Genomic DNA, 15,500 nt, shown 5'->3' with positions numbered 1-15,500 from the left:
CGTTTTATTCTTGTCTGCCCTGCGGCTCACAAGACTCGTGTATTCACTGTTTTTTGTTTGTCTCTTGACTTTAGAATGAAGTGAAGAAATGTTTTGTGTTGTGTGGTCTATAAACGTTCAACACTATAAAAGTGTAAATATATCCCACTGGGCCTCATTTACTGTAGTACAGTGTGTTTTGAAGAAGTTTAAAGTGCTTTGTGTAATGTGTCATGAATCAGTTTTCTTTCATACACATCCTGCAGTGAGCAGCGTAAGAATAGTGGAAAAAAACACCAGGAATTTTCACTAAATGACATTTTTATCGTCCTGTTAAAGTTCATGTCTATCCTTTCCTGATCTCAACAAAAAGCACCCAACATGGAAAGAAATAAGATGCAATGCCGCATTAGTTTCGTCTTTCATTTATTGGACATAAGCAGATCTTTAAAAGACACCATCTGAAAATGATCTTAACATTTGAATAAATAAAATAAAATATCTTCTGTCTGTCTGTCTGTCTGTCTGTCTGTGGCACCTTCTGTAAAAGACCACGGCATGACAGGCTGTTAGCACCAAAACATGTTTCTGAGCACCACATGTGTGAGTCGACATGTCTTTGACATTAGTCTCCTCGCTTCTCTTTATCAGAGTAATATACTTGATGATAGAATCTGTCAATAGAAACACAATATCAATGTTGTGAGTAATAATGACACATAACAAACACATTGGAGGGAATGTTTCTCTTACCTGTCAGTGTTGATTTGTGGTCAGGTATCACAGTTTCTCAAATTTACAGATCAAGTCTTTCACAGGCAATGTTATTTTTTCTGATGATGGAAATGAGTACAGTTAGACATTCTGTTTTCATCTTTCATACAAATACCTCCAGTTGGTCAAATGAAGTGACAGATTTTGATGCTTCTCAAAACTTTAAGTCAATTGAACTTGTATCCTTGGATCAATGGACATTTTGGAAACTGTATGTAATAAAGACCAGGCAGCAAAACCTCTTGGCTGGTTTTAAACATGCTCAAAGCATTGAAACACAATGTTCTTAAATCCTCATTATTATTAAGGGCGTAGGAGACGCGCATGGCGCTGTGGATTGAAATAAACACAGATTTCTGTCTGCACAAAAATATAATGATGTACATAGAATGAGTTGGATACATGATGGAGAAATAAAAGAAAAATGCAACGAAATAGTTCTTTCATTCCCAAACTGTGACATTAGACATTTTACAGTTACTGTGTTTGTTTGTGGTTTTACAGGAAACCCACACTGGTTTTTTGTACATTTGAATGTGGTGACACTGAAGAGTCCATGCTAATTTGACATTTGCAAGTTCCAAAACTACCAAACATTTTCTCACCAGTTTCATGTATGTGTTCACACTCAGACTGAACATCGTCTTCTTCTTTCTTTTGCTCTGAGATGTTTTCATCTGTGTTTGAATCAGAATATGGGATTATCATGACCGCTCCTTCATTGTTCATTGTTCCTTCTTCTTCATTTATTTGCTGCTCTTGGTTTTGTTCTCTGTCATAAACATCTATGAGACGGTGTAGAGATGTTTTTACATCACTGAAGAACTCTTGATGTTTAAATTGCAGTAAAACACCAAACAAACACTAAACATGTTGTTTATTCTCACCTGAGTCATGTATGTGCTCACACTCGTCTTCTTCTTTCTTTTGCTCTGAGATGTTTTCATCTGTGTTTGAATCAGAATATGGGATTATCATGACCGCTCCTTCATTGTTCATTGTTCCTTCTTCTTCATTTATTTGCTGCTCTTGGTTTTGTTCTCTGTCATGAACATCTATGGATCTCTGGTTCACATCTGCTCCAAAAAATCAAATCAACAAACGAAATGAGAAGATAAAAACTAAATGTCGTGTGGAAAGTGTTTTGAGATGCTGGAGGAGAAGACGAAGGACTAGAGATGTTTTTTGTGTTTCAATCTGAGACACCGCAAACACTAAACATGTTGTTTATTCTCACCTGAGTCATGTATGTGCTCACACTCGTCTTCTTCTTTCTTTTGCTCTGAGATGTTTTCATCTGTTTTTGAATCAGAATATGGGATTATCATGACCGCTCCTTCATTGTTCATTGTTCCTTCTTCTTCATTTATTTGCTGCTCTTGGTTTTGTTCTCTGTCATAAACATCTATGGATCTCTGGTTCACATCTGCTCCAAAAAATCAAATCAACAAACGAAATGAGAAGATAAAAACTAAATGTCGTGTGGAAAGTGTTTTGAGATGCTGGAGGAGAAGACGAAGGACTAGAGATGTTTTTTGTGTTTCAATCTGAGACACCGCAAACACTAAACATGTTGTTTATTCTCACCTGAGTCATGTATGTGCTCACACTCGTCTTCTTCTTTCTTTTGCTCTGAGATGTTTTCATCTGTGTTTTCAGTATCTTGACTGATTTCTCCTTCATTGTTCATTGTTCCTTCATCTTCATTTATTTGCTGCTCTTGGTTTTGTCCTCTATCATGAACATCTATGAGACGGTGTAGAGATGTTTTTACATCACTGAAGAACTCTTGATGTTTAAATTGCAGTAAAACACCAAACAAACACTAAACATGTTGTTTATTCTCACCTGAGTCATGTATGTGCTCACACTCGTCTTCTTCTTTCTTTTGCTCTGAGATGTTTTCATCTGTGTTTTCAGTATCTTGACTGATTTCTCCTTCTTCTTCATTTATTTGCTGCTCTTGGTTTTGTTCTCTGTCATGAACATCTATGGATCTCTGGTTCACATCTGCTCCAAAAAATCAAATCAACAAACGAAATGAGAAGATAAAAACTAAATGTCGTGTGGAAAGTGTTTTGAGATGCTGGAGGAGAAGACGAAGGACTAGAGATGTTTTTTGTGTTTCAATCTGAGACACCGCAAACACTAAACATGTTGTTTATTCTCACCTGAGTCATGTATGTGCTCACACTCGTCTTCTTCTTTCTTTTGCTCTGAGATGTTTTCATCTGTTTTTGAATCAGAATATGGGATTATCATGACCGCTCCTTCATTGTTCATTGTTCCTTCTTCTTCATTTATTTGCTGCTCTTGGTTTTGTTCTCTGTCATAAACATCTATGGATCTCTGGTTCACATCTGCTCCAAAAAATCAAATCAACAAACGAAATGAGAAGATAAAAACTAAATGTCGTGTGGAAAGTGTTTTGAGATGCTGGAGGAGAAGACGAAGGACTAGAGATGTTTTTTGTGTTTCAATCTGAGACACCGCAAACACTAAACATGTTGTTTATTCTCACCTGAGTCATGTATGTGCTCACACTCGTCTTCTTCTTTCTTTTGCTCTGAGATGTTTTCATCTGTGTTTTCAGTATCTTGACTGATTTCTCCTTCATTGTTCATTGTTCCTTCATCTTCATTTATTTGCTGCTCTTGGTTTTGTCCTCTATCATGAACATCTATGAGACGGTGTAGAGATGTTTTTACATCACTGAAGAACTCTTGATGTTTAAATTGCAGTAAAACACCAAACAAACACTAAACATGTTGTTTATTCTCACCTGAGTCATGTATGTGCTCACACTCGTCTTCTTCTTTCTTTTGCTCTGAGATGTTTTCATCTGTGTTTTCAGTATCTTGACTGATTTCTCCTTCATTGTTCATTGTTCCTTCATCTTCATTTATTTGCTGCTCTTGGTTTTGTCCTCTATCATGAACATCTATGAGACGGTGTAGAGATGTTTTTACATCACTGAAGAACTCTTGATGTTTAAATTGCAGTAAAACACCAAACAAACACTAAACATGTTGTTTATTCTCACCTGAGTCATGTATGTGCTCACACTCGTCTTCTTCTTTCTTTTGCTCTGAGATGTTTTCATCTGTGTTTTCAGTATCTTGACTGATTTCTCCTTCTTCTTCATTTATTTGCTGCTCTTGGTTTTGTTCTCTGTCATGAACATCTATGGATCTCTGGTTCACATCTGCTCCAAAAAATCAAATCAACAAACGAAATGAGAAGATAAAAACTAAATGTCGTGTGGAAAGTGTTTTGAGATGCTGGAGGAGAAGACGAAGGACTAGAGATGTTTTTTGTGTTTCAATCTGAGACACCGCAAACACTAAACATGTTGTTTATTCTCACCTGAGTCATGTATGTGCTCACACTCGTCTTCTTCTTTCTTTTGCTCTGAGATGTTTTCATCTGTTTTTGAATCAGAATATGGGATTATCATGACCGCTCCTTCATTGTTCATTGTTCCTTCTTCTTCATTTATTTGCTGCTCTTGGTTTTGTTCTCTGTCATAAACATCTATGGATCTCTGGTTCACATCTGCTCCAAAAAATCAAATCAACAAACGAAATGAGAAGATAAAAACTAAATGTCGTGTGGAAAGTGTTTTGAGATGCTGGAGGAGAAGACGAAGGACTAGAGATGTTTTTTGTGTTTCAATCTGAGACACCGCAAACACTAAACATGTTGTTTATTCTCACCTGAGTCATGTATGTGCTCACACTCGTCTTCTTCTTTCTTTTGCTCTGAGATGTTTTCATCTGTGTTTTCAGTATCTTGACTGATTTCTCCTTCATTGTTCATTGTTCCTTCATCTTCATTTATTTGCTGCTCTTGGTTTTGTCCTCTATCATGAACATCTATGAGACGGTGTAGAGATGTTTTTACATCACTGAAGAACTCTTGATGTTTAAATTGCAGTAAAACACCAAACAAACACTAAACATGTTGTTTATTCTCACCTGAGTCATGTATGTGCTCACACTCGTCTTCTTCTTTCTTTTGCTCTGAGATGTTTTCATCTGTGTTTTCAGTATCTTGACTGATTTCTCCTTCATTGTTCATTGTTCCTTCATCTTCATTTATTTGCTGCTCTTGGTTTTGTCCTCTATCATGAACATCTATGAGACGGTGTAGAGATGTTTTTACATCACTGAAGAACTCTTGATGTTTAAATTGCAGTAAAACACCAAACAAACACTAAACATGTTGTTTATTCTCACCTGAGTCATGTATGTGCTCACACTCGTCTTCTTCTTTCTTTTGCTCTGAGATGTTTTCATCTGTGTTTTCAGTATCTTGACTGATTTCTCCTTCTTCTTCATTTATTTGCTGCTCTTGGTTTTGTTCTCTGTCATGAACATCTATGGATCTCTGGTTCACATCTGCTCCAAAAAATCAAATCAACAAACGAAATGAGAAGATAAAAACTAAATGTCGTGTGGAAAGTGTTTTGAGATGCTGGAGGAGAAGACGAAGGACTAGAGATGTTTTTTGTGTTTCAATCTGAGACACCGCAAACACTAAACATGTTGTTTATTCTCACCTGAGTCATGTATGTGCTCACACTCGTCTTCTTCTATCTTTTGCTCTGAGATGTTTTCATCTGTGTTTTCAGTATCTTGACTGATTTCTCCTTCATTGTTCAATGTTCCTTCATCTTCATTTATTTGCTGCTCTTGGATTTGTCCTCTATCATGAACATCTATGAGACGGTGTAGAGATGTTTTTACATCACTGAAGAACTCTTGATGTTTAAATTGCAGTAAAACACCAAACAAACACTAAACATGTTGTTTATTCTCACCTGAGTCATGTATGTGCTCACACTCGTCTTCTTCTATCTTTTGCTCTGAGATGTTTTCATCTGTGTTTTCAGTATCTTGACTGATTTCTCCTTCTTCTTCATTTATTTGCTGCTCTTGGTTTTGTTCTCTGTCATGAACATCTATGGATCTCTGGTTCACATCTGCTCCAAAAAATCAAATCAACAAACGAAATGAGAAGATAAAAACGAAATGTCGTGTGGAAAGTGTTTTGAGATGCTGGAGGAGAAGACGAAGGACTAGAGATGTTTTTTGTGTTTCAATCTGAGACACCGCAAACACTAAACATGTTGTTTATTCTCACCTGAGTCATGTATGTGCTCACACTCGTCTTCTTCTATCTTTTGCTCTGAGATGTTTTCATCTGTGTTTGAATCAGAATATGGGATTATCATGACCGCTCCTTCATTGTTCATTGTTCCTTCTTCTTCATTTATTTGCTGCTCTTGGTTTTGTTCTCTGTCATGAACATCTATGGATCTCTGGTTCACATCTGCTCCAAAAAATCAAATCAACAAACGAAATGAGAAGATAAAAACTAAATGTCGTGTGGAAAGTGTTTTGAGATGCTGGAGGAGAAGACGAAGGACTAGAGATGTTTTTTGTGTTTCAATCTGAGACACCACAAACACTAAACATGTTGTTTATTCTCACCTGAGTCATGTATGTGCTCACACTCGTCTTCTTCTATCTTTTGCTCTGAGATGTTTTCATCTGTGTTTTCAGTATCTTGACTGATTTCTCCTTCATTGTTCAATGTTCCTTCATCTTCATTTATTTGCTGCTCTTGGATTTGTCCTCTATCATGAACATCTATGAGACGGTGTAGAGATGTTTTTACATCACTGAAGAACTCTTGATGTTTAAATTGCAGTAAAACACCAAACAAACACTAAACATGTTGTTTATTCTCACCTGAGTCATGTATGTGCTCACACTCGTCTTCTTCTATCTTTTGCTCTGAGATGTTTTCATCTGTGTTTTCAGTATCTTGACTGATTTCTCCTTCTTCTTCATTTATTTGCTGCTCTTGGTTTTGTTCTCTGTCATGAACATCTATGGATCTCTGGTTCACATCTGCTCCAAAAAATCAAATCAACAAACGAAATGAGAAGATAAAAACGAAATGTCGTGTGGATGTATTGAGATGCTGGAGGAGAAGACGAAGGACTAGAGATGTTTTTCATGTTTCAATCTGAGACACCACAAACACTAAACATGTTGTTTATTCTCACCTGAGTCACGTATGTGCTCACACTCGTCTTCTTCTATCTTTTGCTCTGAGATGTTTTCATCTGTGTTTGAATCAGAATATGGGATTATCATGACCGCTCCTTCATTGTTCATTGTTCCTTCTTCTTCATTTATTGGCTGCTCTTGGTTTTGTCCTCTATCATGAAAATCTTTGGCTCTCTGGTTCACATCTGCTCCAAAAATTGAAAAGGAAATCAACAAATGAAAAAGATAAAAGATCCTAAAGAATGACAAATGTTTTGCTTGAAACTAAAAACATCACTGAGGAGGTGAAGAGACGTCTTTACATTTGAATCTGGAGACACTGAAGAACATCAATGATTTATAAATGTGTTCTTCACTCGCTGGAGGAATTTTCTTAAAGTAAAGGCCAGTATTTTACATTTTCTTTCATATTTTCTGTAGTCTTTAGATCAAGTACATATTATTCCCTTATACGTATAAGCAGAAATATTAGAGAATATTAGAGAATCGTATGTTTTATGCATTATGGGATTCTGCAAAGATGGAACATCTATTGTTTTCCACACTTGAATCATTCATAGATGTTTAAGAAATATATCAAGGACTGTACACAAGCTCCTGGCCAAAATTTGTCTTTCATCACATATGGATTTACACACAGAGCCCAGATAGTAATGATATACAAATCCTCATGTTCTCTTGATATTTACTATTCATAAAGGGTTGAAGTGCTGTTGTGTTGAGCGGAAGTCTGTTGTCATGAATGAATTATAGGATTGTTGATAAAAAATATAATCTCAATTTACCTTGATACTGCTTTTCTGATATATCCAAAAGGCTGATGCGTTGTGTTTCTTCTAAAGAACAGAGACAGAAGAGGATGTATGATGTGTGAACTCCATATAAGACAGTCAGAAATCAAAAGCTTGATTTACCTAATGACAATACAGAAGGACTCTTACCTCTTACGTCTAAACGGTTACCTGTAAACCTCTGTTTACCTGATTGAAAAAACAATGTATTTATTATTATTAATAGAAAGATATCATACAGTCAGATGGATCTTGAGGTCATAAGAATCTTTTGCATGTCTTACCTCTGTTTCTCCAACATTTGAAACAAATGACAAGAGCCAATACTCCGACAATGAAGATCACGCTGATGATTGCCGTTGGTATGATAATCTTAAAATTAATCTTAAGGTTTAATCCATCTAATCATAAGAACAGAACGAGGATCATTATACGCAGGGCTGCTTGTCTTGTGGTGTTTGAAGGGTGTGTATGTGAGGTGTCAGACCTGTGATGCAGTCTTTCACAATGATGCTGTTGGTGTTTTGGCTCACTGGATTTTTGACTGTACACATATAAACAGATTCAGACGGCTCATCTTTATCAATCTCAAGTGTTTGACCGGAGTGATGTACATTTGGTCCAGTCCATGTGTACGTCACCATATTGTCATCCGTCATTGAACACAATAACTGTATGGATTGTGAAGAGCTGTTCAGTGCACACATCACCTGCGGCTCTGGCACGCCATCTGAAGAGAAACACCATCAATGTTGCCTTTGCATTCCAATTGATATCAATCAAACTGCAGTTAACAATAAAACACGTTCAAAACATGATTCTATTGTCATACAGTATATATCTACACACGATGAACAAGGTTCTTTAGACTATAAAAAAGTAATGCAGTAATTCTCATTTTCCATCGTAGTTTAATAAAACTAATAATAAGTCAAATGCATTCATAGTTTAAATGAACATTCTGTTGCATTAGAATATGTGATCCTGGATCTTGAGCTGCACGGTAACAGTGACAGACAATAGTCAAAACTATTGATTTCTCTTTTATGCCAAAAATCATGATTGGGATATTAAGTTAACATCACATTCCATACCATTAAGAATATCAAAACTTTATTTTTCTGAGTAATATGTTACGCCAAAGACTAAATTTGTACAAATTTAAAGGAGATTTTCTCAAAGTTTTGATTGTTTTGCACCATCAGATTACAGTTGTTATCTTGTCCGATCTTCACAAACTATACATCAATGGAAAGCTCATTTAGTGTCTACGGATGGTTTCAATTTAGAAAAATTGACGTTCTGTTGTCCAGGGTCACAAATGGTTTGGGTTCTTCTTAACTTATTTAATGACAATTATTTCTTGCTTGACCGAGACTTAACAGAATGATCACACTGGCTTTCCAACACAAATAAAAACAAACCAACAACAGTCATAACCGGTCACTTACCAATGACTTTAACATCATCAACATGATACTGTAACTTTCCATCGATCTGTATTGTAGATTTGTAAGATCCGCTGTCATCTCTGGTCATCTGACGTACAGTGAGACGTCCAGTAGAAATATCAATGGTTGTTCTCTTTAGAAATTGACCATAGTCTTGAAACTCATTCAGGTCGTGTTCAGCCAGTTTGTTTCCATTGAATGTCCACAAAATATCCTCGGGTGTTCCTTTCATATCTGGATTTAAAATCAGACTTTTTCCATTCTCAACATACATGACACAACTGATGAGACCTGAGAAACATTTCAAACATCAACAATTCATTAATCCTGGGATCATTTGGACACAAGTGTTAAATCAGTGCGCCAAATATTACAACAGGACTGACAGTGTATGAATGAAGAATCAATAAGAAAAGTCAAATGTGTACTTTAAATATATGATAAAGTGTGTTTTAATCATTGAATACAGTCTACTTTGTGTTGTCCATTTCCTGTTATACATGTTCTCGTCTGTCTGAAACACCTTTAATCTCATTGAATGTTAAATGAAATATACACTGTATGAAATATGTCTACAACAATATGACACGAACAGCATGGTAAGAAACACGACTTACCAAATTTTGACAGAATTAAACAAAAGAAAGCAAACGATACTTTCCGAAGCAAAACCATTTTACTTTCAGACTTTCACTTTCACTTTTCTAAACACTCCACCCACAACAGGTGTCACAGGTAACATAAAACACAACCAATCCTACCCAACGATTTATCTGTGATATACTTTTGTTTTGATGGGATATTATACAAATGAACAATTTAAACAAAAAGGATATTGTCAACTCATGATGGGCTTCAATCACAAATGACTCGGAGATGATGATCTGGTGTCAGTCAGCATGTGATGTGTTGCATTGTGATCTTTAATCCTCTACTGTTTGCATGGCTTAATAAATGACCTGTTTCTTATGTCAGGTTTTATTTTTATTTTATAATTAAAATGGCAACACAAAAAGTTGTGTTAACAATTCTTTAAACAATGAACAATCCTTATACAGCATATATTCATCTTAGTTAATGTTATAGTTTCCACACTTATCTGTTAACCACTATAACCATCAAACTGTATTGTATTTTTGGTAACACTTTACATTAATGTACCCTTTATGAAGCATTTATAAATGTGTTCATTAATGATAAATAAGTCATTTACAAATGCATTATAAAGCAGTTATAACTGCCGGGGATTCAAGCAAATCTCCTGTCGAATAGTGAGCCATGTTTAACTCGCACATTATAAATGCTTAATAAATGTATTTATTCATTATTTATTTGTTTCAAAACAGATTCTTTATTATCTTGAATATGCTTTCAGACTGGACACTGTAGGGTGTTGTGTTGTTTTTCTTACTATTGTATATGTCACTTCTCAAACCATGTTGCTTACCTGATCCGCTTCTGACCGGTGCCCTCCAGAATGCCTTCAGATCATGATGCTTATCCAAAGATGCTCACTAAGACAAATTCAAGGAACTTTTGACCACTTTTTAACACTAAATGCACAAAGTTTGTTGTAAACTTATTTGTTTACGGTGTTTCATTAATGATTAAATGATTACTTCCAATTGTTAATCAAAACCAGAAAAAAATTATTAATTGTTTATTGTAGAAACAGATAGGATCAGGTAAGCAAAAAACTTTAACATAAGATATGAAATATACAATAATAAGAAATTATTAAAAGCATTATACTAAAAACATAACCCGACAGTCTCCAGTCTATTTTGCAAATAAATAATGAATAAAAACATTTATTAAGCCTTTATAACATGTGACTATTTGGCATGTATTTCGTTAGAATCCCTTTTAATATATCCACAGTTATAACTGCTTTATTGATTAATAAATCATTTACAAATGCTTTATAAAGTGGTACTTAATGTAAAGTGTTAGGGTATTTTGTAATATTGTCAATAAACGCTGCTTTAAGTTTAATGTTCATCTCATTGAGAAGTGTTGATCTGTCGTGTGATTGTCTTGTGTCTTCAGTATCGTGTTGGTTCATCTCCACATGATCATTTTCAGTCTTTCTCTGTTTTCTCATTCTTTAACAGGAATTGTCTGTGTTATCATCAGTTTTTCTTCTGAATGTTTGTTGTTTTTAGCATTCTGGAGTTTCTCTTCTATGCTTTCTTCTGATTCACAGGCGTTTGACCTCTGTTCACTATTATCATCATCATCATCCTCATCATCATCATGATTCTGTGGTAAATGTGCTTCATCATTTCCATCTTCTCTGATTTCTGGTTCACTTTGCATCATCTTTTGATCCTCATTGATGTGTTTAGTTTCTCTCTCATTCTCATCTCTCATGTCTGATGTTTCGGGGTCTTATTCTGTTCACTCAAAGCATCGGTGAGACACAGCCGATCAGAGGTCACGTGGTGCTGTGAGGTTCAGTTTGATGCTCATCCGGATTCATTTCTACATTTGTCTCATCTTTTGATTCTGATGGTATTGTTGGCACGCTGGCACTTAGTTCTTCTGCTGTTTGTTCGTCCTTATTTACATCCTTTCTGTTTTCCTCCACCTCTGGTCCTTGAAGTCCTTCACTTTCTTCTGTGTTTACCGCACCATCTCTGCCACTTGATGCGCTGTCGTCATCCTCATCATTTGAAACAGCAGATGACACGTTAAGACGGTCTCCATCTGATGTGTAACAATAAGAATAAGTCAAGAAACGTCATCAAGCAATTCAAAATGACTGTGAACAATTCCAAAAATATGTGAATATACAGAAAATATGTTTACAGTAGTTTAAGTTCAGGTGTCTCAGGTGAAAGTTACCTGACAGATGCTCAAGTGACCTTGTGTCCAAACCTGAACACATCAACAACAACAACATATAGTTATTTCATCCAAAACCTGCTGTCACATCCACAGCTACTTTCATTTAAAATACACGTCTAACAGTTTATAAAGTTTTGTTCCTTCATACCTTCATGGCATTCTTCTTCTGTTCTATGCTCTTCTTTTCTTTCCTCTGTTTCCTGCTCTTCTTCTGTTCTCTCCTCTATTTTCTGCTCTTCTTCTGTTCTGTGCTCTTCTTTTCTTTCCTCTGTTTCCTGCTCTTCTTCTGTTCTCTCCTCTATTTTCTGCTCTTCTTCTGTTCTGTGCTCTTCTTTTCTTTCCTCTGTTTCCTGCTCTTCTTCTGTTCTCTCCTCTATTTTCTGCTCTTCTTCTGTTCTGTGCTCTTCTTTTCTTTCCTCTGTTCTCTGCTCTTCTTCTGTTCTGGCTTCTGTTCTCTGCTCTTCTTTTCTCTCTTCTGTTCTCTGCTCTTCTTTTCTCTCTTCTGTTCTCTGCTCTTCTTTTCTCTCTTCTGTTTTCTGCTCTTCTTCTTTTCTTTCCTCTGTTCTCTGCTCTTCTTCTTTACTTTCCTCTGTTTTCTGCTCTTCTTCTGTTCTGGCTTCTGTTCTCTGCTCTTCTTCTGTTCTGGCTTCTGTTCTCTGCTCTTCTTTTCTCTCTTCTGTTCTCTGCTCTTCTTTTCTCTCTTCTGTTCTCTGCTCTTCTTTTCTCTCTTCTTTTCTCTCTTCTGTTCTCTGCTCTTCTTTTCTCTCTTCTTTTCTCTCTTCTGTTCTCTGCTCTTCTTTTCTCTCTTCTTTTCTCTCTTCTGTTTTCTGCTCTTCTTCTGTTCTCTCCTCTATTTTCTGCTCTTCTTCTTTTCTTTCCTCTGTTCTCTGCTCTTCTTCTTTACTTTCCTCTGTTTTCTGCTCTTCTTCTGTTCTGGCTTCTGTTCTCTGCTCTTCTTCTGTTCTGGCTTCTGTTCTCTGCTCTTCTTTTCTCTCTTCTGTTCTCTGCTCTTCTTTTCTCTCTTCTTTTCTCTCTTCTGTTCTCTGCTCTTCTTTTCTCTCTTCTTTTCTCTCTTCTGTTCTCTGCTCTTCTTTTCTCTCTTCTTTTCTCTCTTCTGTTTTCTGCTCTTCTTCTGTTCTCTCCTCTATTTTCTGCTCATCTTTTCTTTCCTCTGTTCTCTGCTCTTCTTCTTTACTTTCCTCTGTTTTCTGCTCTTCTTTTCTCTCTTCTGTTCTCTGCTCTTCTTCTGTTCTCTGCTCTTCTTCTTTTCTCTGCTCTTCTTCTGTTCTCTCCTCTATTTTCTGCTCATCTTTTCTTTCCTCTGTTCTCTGCTCTTCTTCTGTTCTCTCCTCTATTTTCTGCTCATCTTTTCTTTCCTCTGTTCTCTGCTCTTCTTCTTTTCTCTCCTCTGTTCTCTGCTCTTCTTCTGTTCTCTCCTCTATTTTCTGCTCTTCTTCTTTTCTGGCTTCTGTTCTCTGGTCTTCTTTTCTCTCTTCTGCTGTTTGTTCATCTTCATTATGAGTCACATCTTCAGTTTTCTGCTTCGGATATTCTGGTGACTTTTCATTTTTCTCCTCGGGTATTGGGCTTCCCTGTTTCTCCTCCTCTTTCTGAGACAAATCCCTGTATTCATCTTGTGATGATTCCTCTGTTTCGTCAGGTGTGATGTTAATCATTTCTTCTGCTTCAGGTGAATGTGGGTGGTTGTCATCTTTGTTTTGTTCTCTGTGATAAATGATCTCTTTCTCACTCAGTATGTGAGTGGGTCTGTTTGCATGTTTCTCCTGTAAATGTTTTTTCTCTTTCACGTGTGTTTTCTCATTCATGTCAGTTGTATCCTCTGACACATTGTCCTGGTAAATGTGATCCCAGTTTCTGACAGCGATGGATTCTTTTGGAGATGTAAGTCTGGTGTGACACGGGAGCGTGGCATCTGATGAACCTGAAACAAAGACCACTCGAAGACCTTTACCACACATTTGAAAACAACAACAACTAATAACAAAATGAATGATGATAATCAATCTGTTACCTGCCATAGCCTCTTTTGAGAAAGTTGGCAGAAGGTGTTCACCTACATTTGAAAAGAAAACATTATTTCTTCATGTGTCACACTGAGATGGTTTTAAATACAGTTCACATCTATTCTGAAATATTTGAGCAGAAATAAGATGTAACAATAAGATGTTTGGCTTCAGATCAAAAGGTTCTTAACATTAGGTGATGTGACACTAAACTTTTGACTGGTTGTGTTTGTGTCAGTCAGACGTCTCTTTATGTGTGATGTGGGAATTCAATAAAGGTTGTTGTGCAGACTTAATAATCTAATATACAGATGTTATCAAATGGCAATATATGATGATTCAAAAAGAATAAAACATTCCTCTCAATGTTAATATGAGCTTTGAGGATGAGCTTTCACATCTTACCATATTCAGAGTCCATTTTCTTGACAGATCTCCATGCTTGTCCTCCATGTACATGAAAAAATATTGTTAATATAACTTTTGTTAAAACTTTGTGTCAAAATAATGCAAAAACACGTAAAATTTTATGGCACTTACGCGTTTCTTTTTGATGTCTGTATCTGATGATGAAGCATGCGAGCAAAATGAGCAGAAAAACAATGACAAAAATGGTTATCGTCAGGACCGGAGCGAGAACCACAGCCCTTGATCTCACTGCAGACAAAAACATCATGATGGTCAAACCCCAAAAGGAACAAATTCAGATGATTTTCATATGTGACGATATTCTGTTGTTTTATTAAAGATAAAACCTGAGTGGCAGTCTGTGAGGGTGAAGTGTGTACTCTTGCTCTTCACTTGATTCTTTACAGTACAGGTGTACACTGAGTTCACGTTCTCTTCATCTTCATTAACAAGAAGTTTAGGACCCTGATGGCCAGCGAGATTCGGCCCGTTCCATTCGAAGCTCGTCTGAGTCTGAGATTCCACTGAACACAGCAGTGTTTTTAAAGTCTTGTCCACTTCACACGTCACTTTGGGCTCTGGCAGAAGATCTAAGATTCAAAGTCAGATAATTATCTGGTGAAATATAGCCATTTTATTGCCATTAAAACAACTGCTACTTTTGCATTGTGTCAGCTCCAAAATATGTAATGTACATTATTAAGTATTTAAGGAAGAACATCCACAACTCTCTAGTACAGAATATTGAATTAGTCTTCTTCTTGTATGATTTTTAAGACTTCATAACGGCAGACTCATGTATTTTTTAACATGTTATCAGTAGAAAACTCACCCAAAACCGTCACATTTTGTCCAGAGGACTGAATCTTTCCATTGATCAGAATTTCAGACTGAAACCGACCACTGTCATGGATGTTTACATTTCTTATTGTAAGCTGTCCTGTTTCAAAATCAAGAATGACACGACCTTTAAATGAACCATACTCCATCATTTGACTCCCATCATATTCCACAATCATGTTGCCGTTGTGTTTCCACAGTATTTCCTGAGGTTCCCCTCGAATATTGGGCTTCAGTGTGATCTCTTGTCCACTCTCTCCATAATCACTGCAAACAACCAAATCTACAGACAAAAGAAAAATA

The 15,500-nt window shown here is 36.3% G+C and overlaps 2 protein-coding genes across 2 annotated transcripts; both read right to left on the bottom strand.

The window, feature by feature from the left end:
- Window positions 1-390: 390 nt before the first annotated feature.
- LOC306898311 (uncharacterized protein) lies at window positions 391-9,796 on the bottom strand. Its single transcript, XM_079463671.1, has 27 exons — window positions 9,693-9,796; window positions 9,076-9,366; window positions 8,112-8,354; window positions 7,909-8,025; window positions 7,775-7,813; window positions 7,619-7,669; window positions 6,830-7,018; window positions 6,510-6,671; window positions 6,249-6,407; window positions 5,899-6,087; window positions 5,576-5,737; window positions 5,315-5,473; window positions 4,992-5,153; window positions 4,731-4,889; window positions 4,470-4,628; window positions 4,120-4,308; window positions 3,797-3,958; window positions 3,536-3,694; window positions 3,275-3,433; window positions 2,925-3,113; window positions 2,602-2,763; window positions 2,341-2,499; window positions 1,991-2,179; window positions 1,641-1,829; window positions 1,359-1,538; window positions 733-812; window positions 391-653 (listed from the first exon to the last, which is right to left on the bottom strand). Exons 1-26 carry the CDS (start codon window positions 9,748-9,750, stop codon window positions 760-762), a joined length of 4,089 nt encoding a protein of 1,362 aa, XP_079319797.1. The 5' UTR covers window positions 9,751-9,796; the 3' UTR covers window positions 391-653; window positions 733-759.
- Window positions 9,797-10,705: 909 nt separating this feature from the next.
- LOC306898789 (uncharacterized protein) lies at window positions 10,706-15,476 on the bottom strand. The gene is made up of 8 exons (XM_079464566.1): window positions 15,190-15,476; window positions 14,705-14,947; window positions 14,490-14,606; window positions 14,355-14,396; window positions 13,958-13,999; window positions 12,074-13,867; window positions 11,923-11,955; window positions 10,706-11,784 (listed from the first exon to the last, which is right to left on the bottom strand). The coding sequence occupies exons 1-8, from the start codon at window positions 15,374-15,376 to the stop codon at window positions 11,513-11,515; spliced, it is 2,730 nt and encodes a 909-aa protein (XP_079320692.1). The 5' UTR covers window positions 15,377-15,476; the 3' UTR covers window positions 10,706-11,512.
- Between the last annotated feature and the right edge of the window lie 24 nt (window positions 15,477-15,500).

The sequence above is a fragment of the Barbatula barbatula genome, assembly GCF_947034865.1.
Source record: "Barbatula barbatula genome assembly, chromosome: 9".
NCBI lineage: Eukaryota > Metazoa > Chordata > Actinopteri > Cypriniformes > Nemacheilidae > Barbatula > Barbatula barbatula.
The sequence above is the reverse complement of the archived record's forward strand: the minus strand, read 5'-3'. Positions and strand labels throughout refer to the sequence as shown.

Coding starts and splice junctions, on each gene's coding strand:
- LOC306898789 (XM_079464566.1), bottom strand. CDS start 15,376: ATGATTGTGGAATATGATGGGAGTCAAATGATGGAGTATGGTTCATTT. Junction 14,948..15,189: donor ACAAAATGTGACGGTTTTGG/GTGAGTTTTCTA, acceptor TTTGAATCTTAG/ATCTTCTGCCAGAGCCCAAA. Junction 14,607..14,704: donor CCTCACAGACTGCCACTCAG/GTTTTATCTTTA, acceptor TTTTGTCTGCAG/TGAGATCAAGGGCTGTGGTT.
- LOC306898311 (XM_079463671.1), bottom strand. CDS start 9,750: ATGGTTTTGCTTCGGAAAGTATCGTTTGCTTTCTTTTGTTTAATTCTG. Junction 7,670..7,774: donor TAACCGTTTAGACGTAAGAG/GTAAGAGTCCTT, acceptor TCTGTTCTTTAG/AAGAAACACAACGCATCAGC. Junction 3,695..3,796: donor TGAGCACATACATGACTCAG/GTGAGAATAAAC, acceptor ACCGTCTCATAG/ATGTTCATGATAGAGGACAA.